The sequence below is a fragment of the Solanum pennellii genome, chromosome 4, assembly GCF_001406875.1.
Source record: "Solanum pennellii chromosome 4, SPENNV200".
NCBI classification, from domain to species: domain Eukaryota; kingdom Viridiplantae; phylum Streptophyta; class Magnoliopsida; order Solanales; family Solanaceae; genus Solanum; species Solanum pennellii.
In genome coordinates, this window is record NC_028640.1 from 3,052,909 (window position 1) to 3,071,638 (window position 18,730).

Below are 18,730 nucleotides of genomic sequence, written 5' to 3' on the forward strand. Positions count from 1 at the left end.
TTAATCACTTTTAATTCATTTATAATACAAGTTTAATACATATTACAAAGAACAATTTATTATTTACATATAATACAAGTTTTAATGATGGATAATACATTTATCACACATTTTAATACACTTACAATACAATGTGACAATTGTTTATCAAACAAACATAATATATTTCAAATAACAATTATAATTCAAATATATTGCATACATAATTCACTCTTAATACATATTACAGATTTATCACAATATTGCTATAAATGGTAAAAAACAAAAAAGTATCGCTAAAATAAGTAATTATTTTTTAAAATATTATTTCATGTAATTTTCCCTTCCTTTTCTAAATGATGTGTACTTCTTTCTTTATTAATTGATATGGTCTTTTGAGAATATATCTACCTTCACAGAATAAGGATAAGTTGTGTGTACATTTTACCTTTCTCAGATCCTAGTGTTGGATTGTATTTGTCGTAATATAACTTTTAGGTGGACAATCCTATGGTATACATCTCAGAGGAATAATAATATTTTGATCATGATAAAGCAGTAATGCCATGAAATAGAGTCACCAAAACAATATTTTTTCAACAAATAACAACATATTATGTGTACGATAAAGTTGGTTTCCATATTTTAAAAAAAAATATTTCATTTTCTTTTATCCATCAATTGCATCGAATTTGGTTGAATATGATCTTTCAATCATTTATGTAAGATAACTTGCTCAAGGTGTTCATGTGATACACATGAATAAAAGCTCTGAAAAATAACAATTCATAATACCTCGTCTGAAAAGTTCTAGGTTCTTGAAAAGATGATGATAAAGAGATCTCAATAAGTTAAGTGAAATCAAAATGATTTTAACGTCAATAATTCCTTTTGTATTGAATATTGCTATTGAAGTAATGTAAGAAGGCTAGGACCATAGTAGACAAAAGAGCGATCGTAAGAAGACTATTGAAGTAATGTAAGAATATATATTCATTTTGAATGTGGATGAAAAACTTTGTAGACGCTTGATGGATGTTGTTACATTCTATTTATATGGCTCACTAGACAATGATGATCTTTTGAATTTCCTAAAGAATTGAAAATGACTGGGGCATGTAGAGACTTCCGTTTAACTTATTCAATAAAATTTGAAAAATTGTTAGAGATATTGAATCAATAAAGGTGAATGTGATACAATCATCTTAGTGAATAACATTTCATAATAATTATTTATGTTTATGACATGAATATCAATAGAAACTTTAATCCCTATATCCGAAACGTACGAAATATAGTAAATATCGTAAAGGCAGATGTAGTAGGGGTTGCAAATCGAACGGTACACAACTTGATTTTGGAAGATATGGCACTAAAAGTGTAAAAATTAAATTGTGTGTTCGAATTATCTCAAATCTAAATAAGTTTAAAGTGCAATTGATATTTTTCCCTTTTTTATTTATATATTTAATAATGGAGAAAAATTTCAAAATACAAGTTTTTTTTCTTTCAAAACTTGTATTTTTAACAATAAGTTCACAAACTCAAAATAATTATTCACAGAGATTACTCAATTAACAGTAATTTTTTTTGAGTGTTCATATATTAGATAAAAGTTTAATAACTCATTAGATAATTATCATAACTTAAGTGACTTTTATGTTTTCAAAATATAAAGATAATTGGGTTTATGGTATAAAAATTATTAATTGAGACCCCTAATGAGAAATTAACTCTAATATTTTTTTTATTTCAATATACACAAACGTCAATAATAAATTTATATCTTCCAGGTTAAGGAAGTTAAAGTTGATGGATACTCACGGTGGTGGTGAATGTACCGATCCAGCCGTGGCGGCCGCCGAGGAAGCTGCCGGAGGTAATTTTCTTTTTCGATTTCAACTTGTACTTGTTTTATTTTTCTTCTTTTGTCAATGATTTTACGCTTCTGATCGAGCTTGTTGTATGGGGTTTGCCTAGCCCAGTGTAATTTGCGGGTTATTACACTAGTGTATAAAATATACTAGTATTTTTTATTTTTAGTCTCTCTCTGTATATATTTGAGTGCCCTATAGACTAGAGGCTATAGAGGGTTCAAAATTGTCCTTAGGGTTCCAAGTTGAATTAGTGCCCTAAGCACAAGACTAGAGGCTATAGAGGGTTGAAAATTGTACTTATGGTTCCAAGTTTAAATCGTAGGCACTTTCTTTCAATGCCCAAGGCCTTGATCTCGAAGAGTGATAGTTTTATGGGTTAGAGGCACTTCGTAGGTTCGGACCTTGTTACAATGTAGAGCGCGGACTCATTATTTCTTAAGTGGCTAACTCTCTACCATTGTGGTAATAAAAAATTTGTGTGGAAGGTTCCCACTTTTAAACATGAAATATCTAACATTATCCCAAAACTTTACTAGAATTCTAATGTTGTGAACAATCAAGTTCTGTAATATTTGTGTGAATCCTCATTATTTTATTTGTAGCACCTTTAGATTATACTACTCAGACAATAAATGCAAATGGAGTCAAGAAATGCAAATGGAGCTGATTGGCAGGAAGAGGTTTACCAAAAGGTATTGCTTGTGAAAATTACTTATGTGGATTTTGATAAACGGATTGGTTATAACATTATATGAAATAGTTGAATCTTTTTCTTTATCAAAAAAAAAGAAAAGAAAAGAAATAGTTGAATCATTTGAAATATTTCCTATCCATATATACGAAGTGTTCAACTAAATTCATGGTCTTACCCTTCCGTGCAAGGTTCTTTATGTATTCCATTTCTTAGAGGAAATAGAAAATCGAGCATGTTAATAGGTAACTTGTTAGAAATTGGTGTATTCTCAATTGAGAAGTACTACTAAAGCTACACCTCAATCCCAAGAAAGTTGAGGTTCACTATTTTGAATTCTCACTGTCGATGATCCGCTATTTAAGTCCGTCTTGGTCCAATATGTCAATGAGAAAAAATAGTTTCATACGCACTATCATAAATGAGAAGAAGTATTGTTTGATCAATTGATTGATTATAGTAAATTAGTTGTTCAAAGTTGTGATCGTATTATCTAAATTCATGAGGTAATATGTATGGAAGTATGGATCAAAGTCTTCATGGCATGTCACCAATTTTCTTTATTCTCGACAACTAAAATCTTTAATTGATAGTTTGAAGGATTGACCTGTTCATGCAATACGTGTATACCTGAATATATGGCTATTAAATATGTTCTTTGTGTTAAGAAATCACACTCTTGGGAAAATGATTGTGAAAATTTGGAATAGAGGGAGAAGCTTTATGGAGAGGGGTGTTCGCAGATAAATATGGAGAGATGGAGAACAAATGTGATCACGATATCCTTCACGTGTGGTGTGTGGAGGAATATCATAAATATGAAAGGGGTGGAATGCCTTAAATGATAACGTTGGATTCAAAGTTGGGGAGGGGAGTAAGGTTAGGTTTGGGCTACAAAAGTAGTGTGGAGGATTGGTGCTTAAGGATGAATTCCCAGTATTGTATAGTATCATGCAAAGGAAATTGTCTATTCAGCAAGTTAAGGGGGCTTATAGTGATGAGAGGTTCTAGGTTTGATTCAAAAGCAATGCTAGCAATCGATAGACTCAATGCTTTGAGTTGGGAGTTGGGAAATAACCAAGTGTTCTGGGTCAAGTCCTTCTATGAGAAGCTTTTGGTTAAGGCAGTGTTTTGGACGACAAACGGCAAGGCGCTCACCTTTTTGAAGTGCAACCCGATTAATACCAAAATGTTAAAATATTTTTCTGCATATATAAATAATCAAATCTAAATTTACATATTAGCAAATATTTCAATTAAAAAACTGAAAATAAATAGTACATACTTAGAACTTGAATAAGAAAAAACAGAACAAAAGTCAAAACAGAGAGAAAAAACAGAGGTAGATGTGACTCTAAAATATGAAGAAAAGAAGGAAAAAGAACAGCATATTGGTTGGACTTTGGAGTAGTCGAAAAATTCTAATTGGCTTCCCGAGATGTCTAGTTGAAAACCCTAAAATTATCTTTTAAATTTTAAAACCCAAAAGTAGTCGCCTTTTAAAAAGAAATAACAAAAGACGACCAAAAGGCGACGCCTTTCTCGCCACGGTGTCACCTTTTGAAGCTCGCCTCGCCACAAAGCTATGAAGGGTCGCCTAACCTCTTCCATTGACGACGAGGTGATCGCCTTTTACAACACAGGGTTAGACGTAGAGTTTAGATTCTCACCATCTTTTACAATATTGTGCGCTATATTAAATCAAATATATATCGTCAATGAGCTATCATTGTATCAGTTCACTACGCGACATAACTTACCGAGATCTCATCACTTTATCATTTCCAGGTACATAAAGCTCTCATGAGGTCTCATAGGTCGTATGCTCTTCAAGTACACATTGCATCCGTATTATGATCATTTTCTTTTTTCCCTTTCTAAGGATTATTGCAGTTGGAACTTCTTGCTTTACAATGTTTTATGTATGTCGTAGACTCTGTCTATCCAGAACATTTAATATGAGCATTTGTAACTGAAATATGAGTTAATTTTGGGTCAGCATATGCGTCTAGCATTTGACTTGAATTATCTTTTGAATATGTATCGTACTAACGCGGTACCTGAAGCTCGCATGAGGTTTTATAAGTCGTATAATCATTTTCTTTTCTCCCTACCTAAGAATTATTGCAATTGGAATCGACTGGTTTACCATGCTTTATGCATGTTGTTGACTATGTCCATTTAGGAGAGTTAAAAGGAGATTTTGCAACTGAAATATGAGATAAATTTTGGGTCAGCAAATGCTTTTAGCATTCGACTTGACGTATCTATTGAATAAGTATCCTTGTATGCTCTAGAACCAACCTTCACACCTCACTAGTGTGTCTATTCACCCTTCTTCACGTGTCCAAATCATCTAGTCTCGCTTTCCTTAACTTGTCCACAACAAAGGACACGCCCACATTCATTCGAATATCCTCATATATCGCACGTTAAAAGCAAATAGGTGGAAAATATTTGATACCTGACCCTAAGCAAATTGAGAAGAGGCAAAATATGCCATGATTTGTTAGTCTGATGCATAAAAAGTGTTGTATGCACTATATCATATCATAGACCAACACACAATTTTGTTCTCATAAGCAGTGGTTCGACTATTTATTAAAGGTATTCAATGTCAAACTAGCTTGGATATAAAACAACATTATCGAGATGAATTAACTTCACTCTTGATTACACAATCTGAAAACTATGCTCTTAACTCGATCAAAGAACTTTATGAATGTTAAACTGCATGTTGACAGTAAACGCACATATGACAGACCATCTTATATATGCATCTATTTAAGATATCACATGATAGGTGAACATGCTCATTGACCTTTTGTATTTTTCACGAAAACAAACAACATTAATTTTTTCTGAAGAATTTTGTTGTTCTTCAATATATTTTGAATACTTAATATGCACATCTTCGGGATTCCATAATCATGATTAACATTTAAATACTTTTTATAAAAGCGGTAATTTGATATTATTGTCACTTCCTTTAGGAAAGTGTATGAATTGTTATTTCCTTAAAGGAAATTAGTAGAACATACATAGAAAGCATTCATCAAGATTTATTTCCTTCCGCCGTAAAATGATACTTTACTAAAGTTATACAAGTTGTTTCTATGTACGACATGTACATATTGCAATGACTTCCATACCACAAAAATAACATGTATATCCTTTGTTATTTTGTCTCTTCAAGAGAGAAGTTGTGGTATTTCTTTCATTCATTTTGAGGAATGAAATCAGATTATTTAAATGTGCTTGAAATACAAACATTAATCAATAGCTCATTATTTTTCTCAAGTACAATGGCATTGCCTTAGAGTATTTCCCAGACATTTTTCAATTATTTTTGCTTCAAGAGAATTTTGAAGTTTTACTATTTGAAGAATGTAAGCTCAAAGTTTTACCACTTTCGGAGTAAATTTCGATGTTCAACTACATCGGGAGTAAAGTTTAAAGTCTGCTACTTCGGATGTTAGTTGCAACGTATTTACTACTTTTAGGGAGTGAATTTTAGGTTTATGCCATGTCCCAAACTACCCGCTAGGCATGATTGACACAAGTACGCACCATCAGCCGGGTGAATCTAATTTCCATACCTTAACCATTGATGCACAACATTTAATAAATGAAATAAGTATTCTAACACTCTTGCTCAGATCCCACACTAGACCATGGAGCATCAAAAGGATTCCGAAAGGACTCAGAATAAATGTTAATAACTCTTTGGAAAACCTCCATGAACAATGCAACCGTTTCACCACAACAATTAGAATAACTCTAGTGAAACGCCTTAACTACTAGCTTCGTCATCACCACTAGTATCTGCATGGAGATTTATGGAAAAAGTGGGTTATACATAAATATAACCCAACCACTAAAATCATTGACCTTCCCCTTTAAATACCCTTGCAATAAGCGTTAGAAAATACAAACACACCCCTAGCACATAAGTAAATTTGCGCATGACTTATATCAACAATTCTAATTTCAAACAATTGTTTATCAAGAATACTATATCTCATCATAAATTGCATTAAGAACTTGTCATAAAAGAGAGTTAAAGCAATTATTCAACGCCATGAGTCCACGACAACATACACAATGCACCAAATACATTGAGAAGCAAATACAATGCTTAGTACTTTCAAGAAGCATACATGATGCCTAGCACCCAAAATTTTGAAAATCAAACACCCAAAACCTTAAGGAATTTATTTTTGTATCATTCTTTGTTTGGAAAGTAAAATTTTTTTGGAGAGTTTATCTGTAAGGAAGAAAAAGAATAAGCAAAGAAGTTGCCTAGACGGGAGGAAAAAACATAGGTGGATCAAAATATGTATGATGTTAAAGGATATAAACGTGTAATGATGCAAGAGAATAAAAACTCGAAAATTATGAAGTAGCCTTACATGCTTGTTGAATATGAAACATTGTTGGCGGTTAAGGTCGGGTGATGGATTGATGTTAGATTATTTAGAAGGGTATTTTTAGTAATTTCACTCTTAAGTTGGCGTTCCTGCTTTTAATTTAATATAAACAAATATAGAATAAAAAGACGGACATATTAGTATATATATTCATTCTTAGACAAGTATATTTATATGACAAATAGAATGTAGGGGTTTCCTATGGAAGACTTTGGAAAACATGGGTTTTGGGAAAAATGGATAAACTGGATCAAATTTTGCACCACTACAGCGAAATTTTCAGTTTTGATTTATGGCTCTCCCACAGGTTTCTTCTCCTCTGAGAGAGGCTTGAGACAAGGGGATCCATTATCTTCTTTTCTCTTTATATTGGCAATGGAGGGTCTCAATGATATGCTAAGAACAATCAAGACAAACAACTGGATAAGGGGATTCAATGTAAACATGAAGGATAGACAGAGTCTAGCCATTTCACATCTTTAATATGCAAATGACACGCTAATATTTTGTGATGCAAACATCGGTCAACTAAAGTTTTTAAGAATAATATTGATATTGTTTGAAGAAACTTCAGGTCTACACATCAATTGGGGCAAAAGTTACATCTATCCAGTGACTGAGGTACCCAGAATTGATAGTCTGGCAAATATTCTGGGAGCTGCCCACAATATACTTGGGAATGCCTCTAGGATATAAGAGATGATCAAAAGGCATCTGGAACAATGTGCTGGAGAAATGCAAGAAGAAGCTTGCCAATTGGAAAAGTCAGTATTTATCCCTCGGTGGCAGAGCTACTCTCATCAACGGTGCTCTTGATGCTTTGCCTACCTACATGATGTCGGTGTACCCTATGCCAGCAAGTGTAAGAGACAAATTAGATGCCATTCGAAGAAATTTTCTTTGGCAAGGAAACTGCGATCCGAATAAGTACAAATTTTACTTGGTCAAGTGGAATGAAGTTTTCGTCAGCAAGAAAGAAGGGGGACTAGGAACAAGGAATCTGAAAATATAAAACCACAGCCTGCGAATGAAATGGTTGTGGAGATTTGCATCACAAAAACAGTCGCGGTGGAGAGATACCATCAAGGCTAGCTAGAGTGTGGAGACAAGGTGGATTAGCAATATAGCAACACAACCATATGGCACCGGATTGTGGAGGACAATTAGGAATCTATGGCCAAAAGTTATAAACAAGTGCACAATTAAGATACGAAATAGTGGAAAAACTCTACTTTGGGAGGAAGTTTGGATGGGAAAAGCTCCACTTAGAGCTTGTTTCCCTGAACTATTCAACTTGAGTCTACAGAAAGGGCCATTGTCAAAGAAATGAGAGATGCTCAGGGTTGGAATTTAAGGTTCAGAAGACCTTTAAATCATCTCTTTTTACACTGTAAGGAGGCGATAGTGAAACTTTGGCAAATTTTCATCAATAAAAGGGGCACCAGGAAACATAAAGGAAGCTTTGGCATGTTGGAATTGGGATGGAAATCAATCAGCGCACAGGGAGAGATGGAAGATTGTCCCAACCTTCATTTGGTGGACTATTTGGCTGGAAAGGAATCGGAGATGTTTTGAGAACAAGAGCTGCTCTATGTAGAAGATGAAGCTAAAATGTTTAGCTCTTTTCTATTTTTGGTGTAAACATGAATATCCTCATGAAAATGAGTATATCGCTAGTATCTTAGAGTACCTAAGGAGTTCATAGGAAAACAACAACACTTTTGTATTTCTAATTGTAAGTACTACTGGAATACGTCCCGTGTATTCTTGTGTTTATAATACAAGTTACCTTTCCTCAAAAATAGAATGTATCTAGATACTTGAAATAATATCTAATATTGTCATAAAATTTAGACAATATAATGTTGTAAGCAATCAACTTCTTATTTTGAGCTATGTTGCTATCCTCAATTTTGTTTTACTTGTAGTACCTTTATATTTTTCAAATCATATGGGAAATGTAAATGAAGTTGATTGGCAGGAAGAGGTTTATCAAAAGATATAGTTTGTAATGGTACTTTTATTTGCTCAAGAGTTTGAAACTAGGGATATCGTAAACAACTCACAATTTTTTTGCATTGAGTAATGATGTGGAATTTCTGTTGTTATAATAAGTTAGTTTATCAAATTTCAATTTCCACCAAGTTGTCTGTGATATCCTTAGTTTTCAAAATTTAGAGCATATAAAAATACCATTGCAAACTATCTTTTAGTAAACCTCTTTTGCACAATCAACTCCATGTGCATTTCTCATATGAGCTGAAGAATATGAAGGTGCTACATATAAAAAAAATTGACGATAACACATAAGAAAGAAGTAGATTGCTTACAACATTAAAATATCGAGGAAATTTTGGGACAATGGTAGATATTCTTTCAGGTATATAGCTGCATTCTAGTTGTCTTCTAAATGTACTTGTCTAAGAATGGGTATATATACTAATATGTCCTTTTTTTAATCGATGTATGTAAAGTAAAGAAGGAATCACAAGTTAAATTATTAAAGTACCCTTCTGAATCATCTAATCTCAAGCCAAAACCCCCTCCTTAACAATCAACAATGTTTCGTATTCAACAAGCATGTAACTCTACTTCAGAGTTTGTTTTAAAGTTATTACATTGTTACATGTTTAGATCCTCTAGCACCATACAAATTTTGATGCACCTATTTTTTTTTCCTCTAGTCAAGATAAGTTTTTTAAGTTTCTTAATGATAAACAACAGAGTTCTTGCTATGCCAACAAAAAATGACATGACAACTTAATGTCATGGCTGTCATCTATCTACGAATACTTGCATGACTAGCTTGATTGTCCTACTATGACAAGAACGACAACATAAACTTTTCAACGATCAAACAAAAGGTGGTAAAGAACTAAAAGGTTTGGTTATGTAATATATTAGATCTAGCTTTCAGATGGTTGCCCTCGTTCGACATTACAGGTAATCTGTTTATCTAACCATCCAATTTGATATTTTAGTTATTTTTCAAGTCAAAACAGTTTCTCCTTGTGAGTAAGTTGGATCTCATGCTCGTTAAACCACAAGATATGTAGAATGCGTCCTAACATGAGATTCAGTTTACTCACAAGGAAAAATTGTTTTTGCTTGAGAAGCACATACGTTTCATTCTTAGTGGAAAATGACAGCATAGGCTTACTTCTCCATTGTATGAGCAACTTTCATGCATACTGATAGTCCAATTGTTTTTCTGCTTGTGCTAAAATACATCTACATTTCCATTAATTGTTTGTACAGAATCTTGTCGTGCAACATTTTGAAATTAAGGAGAGTGTTTTTTTCGTGGGGTGTGGTCTTTCATAACTTTGCACTTGTGATAATCAAGCATAAATCACATACGTGATGTATGATTTCTCTTGTTTCTTTTTCTTTTATTCTAAGATCTCATGTGTTTAAATAAGATGGTATAAAGATTGAAGATTAGAGTAGATGGTTGGTAAGCAGTTGATTATTGTCGTATGATTCGAGTATTGTCTTGTTTCTTTTTTCTCTGATGTGCTGCTGCATGTTTTGTGTATATTGCTATTTCTTGTCTCTTTTTTCTTTCTTTCCTGCATCAGTTCTATTTTCTTGAGTTGTGCATCTATCATAAATGACTTCTCTACCACGCAAAGATAGATATAAGGTTTGGATATATTCTATCCTCATAGACCCCACTTGTGGGATAACATGGGGTTTATTGTTGTCGATGTCTTTTGTTCTATAATTTTCAGAGTGTAAAGTTAGTGATCTCTTGCTATTTTAATCTTCAGTTACAAATTATGTCTTGCACGTAATATCATGTGCAAGCACCAAATACACATGCACGCCAATTGCTTACCATGGATCCAGTGGGTAATGTATGGAATGGTTTTGGTAGTGATAGTTAAGGTTCTAATTGATGGATTGAAATATGGTACTAAACATGATGAATGCTTAGGCTATGCAAGATCGCATTTACATGGAAGAGGTATGGTCTCATATTAACCCCTTGCTATATTATTTAAGTACTCAAGCACTCCTCCCAAGACTATGTAAAGTACACATGAACCCATGCAACCCTCCTAAGATCATGTAAAGTATTGGTGAACCCATGCACTCCTCCCTAGATTATGTGAAGTACTACAATTATTTTGATAAATTACATAAATTTTATAGGGGAGCTCGGCTAAAATTTGAAATATTATCTCCTAAAAAGTTTATGTTTGAATCTTCAGCAATTTTTTTTTACAAACAATGGTCACACTTCTCTCAACATTTATATGGTATTTTATTGTCTTCAATTCTTTTTTTGTATTTGTGAAGTGTTTCCCTAAATAATGAAAAATTTCAATCATTTTTAAATATCAAAATTTGTTATACTATTTTTCTGCGATGATAATATTAATTATAGTTTACTTGTCAAGTCGTTGTCTTGGCAAAATATTATATATAGCATTAAACCTAACGATAATATTTTTTGGATAGAAGGTGGCAGCCCTAATTGATTAACTATGAAGGTGCCTCTTAGCTACATCAACTCTCAAATTTCTTAAATCGTTATTGCCCAGGCTTCAATGATCAACCCCTAACACATTTTGGGTGTTGTGAAATCTTGGTACACCCTTGAGCACATGTTGAGGAATAATTAGAGAAAATTGAGACCTGTTCTAATGAGGTAGATACATTGTTGGCCAGGGGTGAAGTGAGGTAAGACTGAGGGGTTCACCTGAACTCTGTTCGGCAAAAACTTACATTGTTTATACATGCTTAATATTATTTTTTATGTATATATGATAGATGTTGAACCTTTTTTGACTTCTTCATGTGTTTACTAATTCATATCTTGAACCCTCTAAGTGAATTTTGGCTCTACCACTGTTATTGGTTAAGATCCTATCAGAACTCTTGAGATAGTTATGACTTGCAAAAATTTAATCTATCAAGGCACAAAATTCATTTATCTTTTCAAAATAATTATCATTAGTTGAGTGACCTTTGTGGTACAAAACAAAGTTGAATGACTTTTCAAAATAATTATCATTAGTTGAGTGACCTTTGTGTTACAAAACAAAGTTGAATGACTTTTCTATTATAAAATAAAATTGAGTAACTTTTTGAGATAATTATCATTAGTTGAGTGACCTTTGTCTTATAAAATAAACTTGAGTGAGTTTGTGAGATATAAATTATTACTTGAGATCCTACCAAAAATAACTCTATTATATAAATAGATACTAGGGCTCACATTAGGGGGAAAAAGTTTATCAAAATTGAGATGTATACTGATACTCAAGATTGTAAGAGTACCGCCTCGGCTATGGCTGCCACCGGATCTTCGACCGTAGAAGGGTCAACAAGATGTAAATTCCTTTTTCCGATTGTAACCTCTACTTGTTTTTTTGTTTTTTTTTAATGATTATCTACTACTACTACTTTGTGGCCTAGTTTTACTCTATGAACCCTAAGAAGAGTAGTGATTTTTTTTTTTGTAACTGGTAAGTTTGTTTTCTTCAGCATATATGCAGAAAACACCTAGAAATCAATTGTCTCTTCTTCTGTAGCACTTCTTGGGTTAGGCAGACCCTTTTGATAATCAACCAAGTGAAACACTTACTTTGGTAGGAATGCTGCTTTTCCAGAAATAATTTGAATTGCATTGAGTATTTGCATTAATCACCTGGAGACCTCTTGTGTAGGCACTCTTTACAGAAAATACCCCGTTATCATTGTGTTTCTAAAGAGGTATATCAACCTTTGTACTGCTAATAGAATCTTGCCCTATTTCTCCAAGTAACAGGGCTACCCTCTCTATCTCCCAGTCATTTAAACGCCTCCTAAAAGAGATATCACACCTCTGTGTGGACTAACACTCTTGGATTGTCACCTCAAGGTTTACACAAATAAGAAATAGGTTTGGGAAAGCCTCATTTAAAGGAGTTTGATCAAACCACCTGTCTCTCCAATATTTTGTCTTTGCTCCATTGCCAACCTTGAGGAAAATATTGTCTTCCATTAATTGCCATAAATCCTAATTGTTCTCCATACTCCCACTCCATAGGTATCAGTTACCATTTCCGTGCACCATGGGCTAGCTTCACCATACTTAGACACAATGACTTCCTTCCACGAAGCCTTATCCTCATTGATGTATATCTCCATAACCATTTCAATAGAAGACTATCATTTTGAAGCCTAAGATTTCTGATTTCTAGACCCCCATCTTTTTTACTAAGCAACACAGTTTCCCATTTCACCAAACAATGACCTTTCCCCTCTTCATTCCCTTGCCACATAAACTTCCTCCCCATCTTATCCAGTTTTTTCACCACTTTTGCTGGGATTGGAAGAAGTGACATCACATAAGTAGGTAGTGAATCAAGGACAGAGTTTATCAAGATCAATCTACCACCATTGATAGGTACTGGGCATTCAACTTAGCTAACTTGCTCTATTTTTCTCTAAAATCCCATCCCATATCTCTAGTGCTTTGTGTTTATAGCCTAGGGGCATACCAAGATAAGTGGTTGGTATTTTCTATTCTGCATCCTAGTATGTTGGCCAAGCTCTAAACTTGAGGAACCTCCAAAACTGGAAAAGGCTGCTCTTTCTCCGATTGACTCTCAAACCCTAAAGCACTCTCAAAGAGTATCAAAATTAGTCTGATAAACCTAATTTTATCAACTGTTGGCTCACAAAATATGATAGTGTCATCTGCATACAATAGATGACATATCTCCTTACCCTCTTCATTTGGAAACCTGAGATCCATCTCTTTTGGATTGCAATCTTCATCATACTATCAAACCCCTCCATATCTAAAATAAATAGAAAAGGAGAGAGTGGATCTCCTCGTCTCAAACCCCTCTCAGATGCAAAAAAACCCAATGGGTTCACCATTCACAAGAGCATAGAATCTAACTGCTTTGATACAAACTTCCAACATTTCACCCATTTATCTCCAAATCCTATTTGCCTAGGATATTGAGGAGGTAGTCCCAGTTCACATGATCATAAGCTTTTTGTATGTCAAGCTTACAACCTTACACATTATTTTATTCCACGAATACCATTCTTCCATGATTTGTCTTCTCTTTATGAATGCCATCTGTGCAACTGGTTTCTTTGGAATTAATGCATGAAGGTTGCATTGAAGCTTTTCTCAAAAGTTTGGCTGGTGTGGAAAAAATTGACAGTATCTATGATGTCCTTCAAGGTGTCTCAGAAGGTTTTAAGGAAAACCATTGTGAAACCATCTGGACCAGGAGCGTCTCCATAGCACACATGTCAAGGCATTTCAGGATTTCCTCTTCTTCAAATGGTTTCTGCAGCCATGCCTGTTCTTCGACACTAATTTTTGTTCCTCCATGTAGATTTAGATCTGGTCTCCATTGCTCAGTCTCTTCATATAGCTCTTTGTAGAAACTCGGCACCGCTTCTTTAATACTGTTAGGATTATTTATTTCAGTGCCATCCACATTTAGTTGATCTATAGAGTTGAATGATTGTGGGTTCCCTTGTCATAAATAAACAAGAAAAGGAAATGATGATGGGTAGTGGGTGGACCCATTATTTGATAAGTTATCTCACATGTATATGGGATAAGTTATCCCAAGATAAGTTTATCTCACATGTATATGGATAACTTATCCCATCAATATAGTATAAATGATGGGATAAATAATCTCATGACTACGTAATACCTCCAACCAAATGCAGGATAAAATAATCCTACATTTTATCTAGGATTATCATACTCTATACCACTCCCAAAATTTGCCTGAAATTTTGATGATATAAACAATCAAGTTCTTTAATATTTGTGCTATACTCAATTTTTGTTTTGTTTGTAGCACCTTTAGATTCTACAGTTCAAACGGGAAATGCAAATGAAGGTGACTGGCAGGAAAAGGCTTACGAAAAGGTATTGTTCGCAATCGTATTTTCTTCTACACAAGATTTTGAAAACTGTGGAAATTTGACATGTGGATTTTGATACACTGGCTGGTTGTAACATTATAAAAAATAGCTGAATATTTTGACATATTTCCTATAATTATAGAGTAACAAAGGAGGTTTACCATACCAAGTGTTTAGTTAAATTCATGGTCGTACCCCTCCCCGCAAGGTGTTACAAACTGGTATACTGTCACTTGAGGAGTACTACTGCAGCTACATCTCAATCCCAAGCAAGTTGAGGTTGCCACAATGAATCCTTATTATAGATGATGCCTTGTTTAAGCTTGTCTTAGTTCGATATTATCAACAACAAAAAAAAATAGTTTCAGAAGCAATGGAATAATTGAGAAGTGAAGTATTAACTGATAATGGAGAAATAGTTGTTGAATGTTGTGATCGTATTATCTAATAGTTCACGAGGTAATATGAATATAAGTTCACGTCATAGTCTTCATGGCATGTCACCAACTTGCTTTATTTCCTGGCAACTAAAATCTTTTGTTGCTACTTTGAGAGATAAACCTATTGGTGCAAGAAGTATATACCTGAATATATGGCTATATAAAAAAGATGCTCTCTATGAAAAGATATTTGTTCATCTGTATTTGCTGGCATACTTTTTCTGTTCTTAATTTTATTTTTTTATAATAGAGAATTCAATGCCTCTATCTTCGAAACTTGGTGGGTAACATGTCTGTCCCTCTATCCTACTCTACTTACATCCCCGACTTGGCTTACTAGCTACTTTGACTTCACTAAGAATAAACATATAACACTTACATGCTCTGTAGACTCCATTCCGTCGTTTTTCACTTGTGAAGCCAACTACTTAGTTATTATTTCATTGTTTTACTTCATAGATGGTAAAGGTGAATAATGAGAGGAAAATGATGATTGGCATTAAACTGTTTACAAAAGTTTGTATTCTTGATGTGAGCACCAAGAAGCTAAAGGATACAAAATTCAGTTACTTACTTTAATAACATTTACGTGTTAATCAGTTGTATGTAGTATTCCTCTTCTACTTCACTTTAAACCTTTTTATCTGGAAGGTTCTTTTGTGAGGATTTTATAGTTTGTTCTCTACTGCATCGTAAGTTGATCTAATTATCACTTAACCTTATGGGAATGTGTTCTTGACATTTCTGTAGTTGACTTTATGAAAATTTGTAATGCAGATCAAGTCTATGAAGGAAATGCATTACTCAAAGCTCTATTCTCTATATCAGGAAATTGCTGATGCACTGGAAGAGGTATGTCATCAACATCCCTCTAAGTGCTTCATAATAAAGCAAAATTTTGGTAGACTCCTAGCAAGTTTTGTCAACATGAACCAAGGTGTTCTTACATATATTCTCTGGCATTTATATTTGATAAAAACAACTTGATTTGCCCAACGTAATCCTAGAATATTATCTGACAGAGAAATGATGTTGAAAGCTCAAAACTCTAAATTCACATTTTTGCTTCTTTGGTTGATTTTCTGTTATCGTGAGAAACAGTACCCGCATAGTGGGAATATGTTATTGTAGTAGTTAACTCCCTTTCATTTCTAGCATCAGCATCATTTGTTTTCTGTTGAAGTTTTGTGAATGATTGTGAAATTGAGGTGGTGGTGGACACCATAAAGGGAGTTATTTTCACATATCTAGGTAGACATTGCAGTGTAGATGTCATTTTGTGTTAGTTTATTTCCTTTTGGCGAAGGAATCAAGGCCTCCCAAGTTCATTGGGCAAGGGCTTGATTTATCTGAATTTAAAGAGCACTTGAGTCAACATTATGCTGAATTTCGGGAACCTTGTGAGCTATGTTGTTTCTCTTTATGCCATTTCTTGAATTTTTCTTCCTTTTTCTTTGCCGTGGGAGGTAGTTGAAGCATGTATTTCAAAAGTTTGCAGAGGGAAAGAAACAGGACTGTCACTAAACTGATTTTTTTCTTCTTCTGATTTTAAGCAGAAATCTCAGCATCTTACAAATGAGCAAATTGGAAAGCTGAAGATGTTCAAGATAACGTTGGACCGCATTATGCTTTTCTTGCAGCTTAACAAGGATTATATCACACTTGCTCACAAGGAGAAACTGCTTTCGGTTGAGAAACACATAAATTTCTTTCTTAGACCCCGTCAGACACCAAAGCCTACTTCTTCTCCAGTGCAGGAGCAACTTCCTCAGGGGCGCAAGCAGCAAACTGATGCAGAACCAGCAACTAAGAGAGCAGTCCCACCATCGGCAGATGCAGCAGCAACGTTTTTAGAGAAAGACGTTAGCGCGACAGCAGCAAGCAAAGCAATAGTAGACCATGCTATTGTGAACCCACCAGATGTCACAGCTTCAACAGTCTTCGATCCAGCTTCAGCAACCTCAATCCCTTGATGGTTGAAACTAATCCATATATGCAACAAAACAGTATTATTGACTTGCAACATGATTGTTTTGGATAATTCTATTGTTTATGTTTCGTGCACTCGTTAACTCATGCACCCTTCCCTAGATTATGTGAACTATTTGCAATTATGATGATAAATTGTTTAAATTATGTGGGAACTCAGGCTAAAATTTGAAATATGCATCTCCATATTTTTCTCTGTTTGGATCTTGTTGCTACACTTACAAGCAAAGGTCAAAATTCTTCTAAAAAAATTTATGGTCTCTTTTTTTTCTTTTTCGTTTCTTCGATTGGTATGTTTCCTTCAATAATGATATACTATTTTAATTGGTTTTCAAATATAGAAGTTCATTATACTATTTTGATGATAATATTAAGTATAGTTTACTTGTCAATTTGCTATCTTAGCAAAGTTTTATAGCATTAAATCTAACCATGGTGTAGTGTATTTATCATTTTGAAATCTTGGATACACCTCTAAACACAAAAAAATGAACTATGAATAAACATTTGATGATGATTATTGATATTCTTTTTTTTCCTTTCAGAACTCTTGAAATAGATAAGACTAGCAAAATTTGTAACCTACTAGTCTCGTGAAAACGTGTGTTGCACGTTTGTTCCACACAAATATATATATATATTTTAGTTACAAATCATTAATGAATTGATTTTCATATATAAATAGGAGATGATTTATGAAGTAACTATATAGTGAGGATGATGATTTATAAAATGAGACATATACATGATGTGATCAAATATATGTTCCTAACAAATGAAATATGTATCTTTATAAGCTTATAATCTACATTTTATAATTACATATAAAAAGCTGTAGTGGGGAATAAAATTTACTTTTTATACAAGAGTATACAGATTCGAACAACATATGTATTCTTATGATGGATAGTAAATCATTATGAATTTTATGGAATATATCTAAAAATATATATATAACAGTATCATGGTTAGTTTAATCATAATAAAATCACTTTATCATATCATCATATCATGTTCATCTCATTCTTTGTTTTCCACCTAAGACTGGTCAACGGAACGGAACGTACCGGTACCGTTCCGGTACCGTTCCGGTTCGTTCCGGTTCATCCCGTTTAGGTTGCCTACGGGACAGAACGGGATAGTCTGAACCGGTACACGGAACGGGACGGAACTGTGATTTCGTACCGGTGTACTGGTACCGGTTCATCCCGGTTCCGGTCCGATCCAGTCCGATTCCGATCCGGTTTACTTAATATATATTAATTTTTTTATATTTTATATTTTATATAATTTATATTTATATTTTCTATAAATTATATTTTATATTTTATATTTTATATTTTATATTTTATATTTTATATTTTATATTTTATATTTTATATTTTATATTTTAAAGTATAAACTTCAAAAGATTTAAATTTTTAA

General features: G+C 33.6%; 1 protein-coding gene across 6 annotated transcripts; it reads left to right on the forward strand.

Moving 5' to 3' along the window:
* The first annotated feature begins 1,736 nt into the window (after nucleotides 1–1,736).
* Nucleotides 1,737–17,505, forward strand: LOC107016033 (mediator of RNA polymerase II transcription subunit 15a-like). 6 transcript variants are annotated; one of them, XM_027916693.1, is made up of 6 exons: nucleotides 1,737–1,858; nucleotides 2,459–2,548; nucleotides 10,751–10,947; nucleotides 14,810–14,880; nucleotides 16,094–16,168; nucleotides 16,873–17,505. In XM_027916693.1, the coding sequence occupies exons 1-6, from the start codon at nucleotides 1,815–1,817 to the stop codon at nucleotides 17,287–17,289; spliced, it is 894 nt and encodes a 297-aa protein (XP_027772494.1). In that variant the 5' UTR covers nucleotides 1,737–1,814; the 3' UTR covers nucleotides 17,290–17,505. The 6 variants fall into 6 exon arrangements, with proteins under 6 accessions (XP_027772494.1, XP_027772495.1, XP_027772496.1 ...); XM_027916694.1 differs by having other exon boundaries at nucleotides 1,746–1,858; nucleotides 2,468–2,548; XM_027916695.1 differs by lacking the exon at nucleotides 2,459–2,548 and having other exon boundaries at nucleotides 1,746–1,858.
* Nucleotides 17,506–18,730: the final 1,225 nt, after the last annotated feature.

What these genes read in the sequence shown, in the direction of transcription:
- LOC107016033 (XM_027916693.1), top strand. Translation starts at nt 1,815, where the DNA reads ATGTACCGATCCAGCCGTGGCGGCCGCCGAGGAAGCTGCCGGAG. An exon ending in CGCCGAGGAAGCTGCCGGAG is followed by an intron (nt 1,859 to 2,458) that starts GTAATTTTCTTT and finishes TTTTATTTGTAG; the next exon opens with CACCTTTAGATTATACTACT. An exon ending in AGGAAAAGGCTTACGAAAAG is followed by an intron (nt 14,881 to 16,093) that starts GTATTGTTCGCA and finishes TTTGTAATGCAG; the next exon opens with ATCAAGTCTATGAAGGAAAT.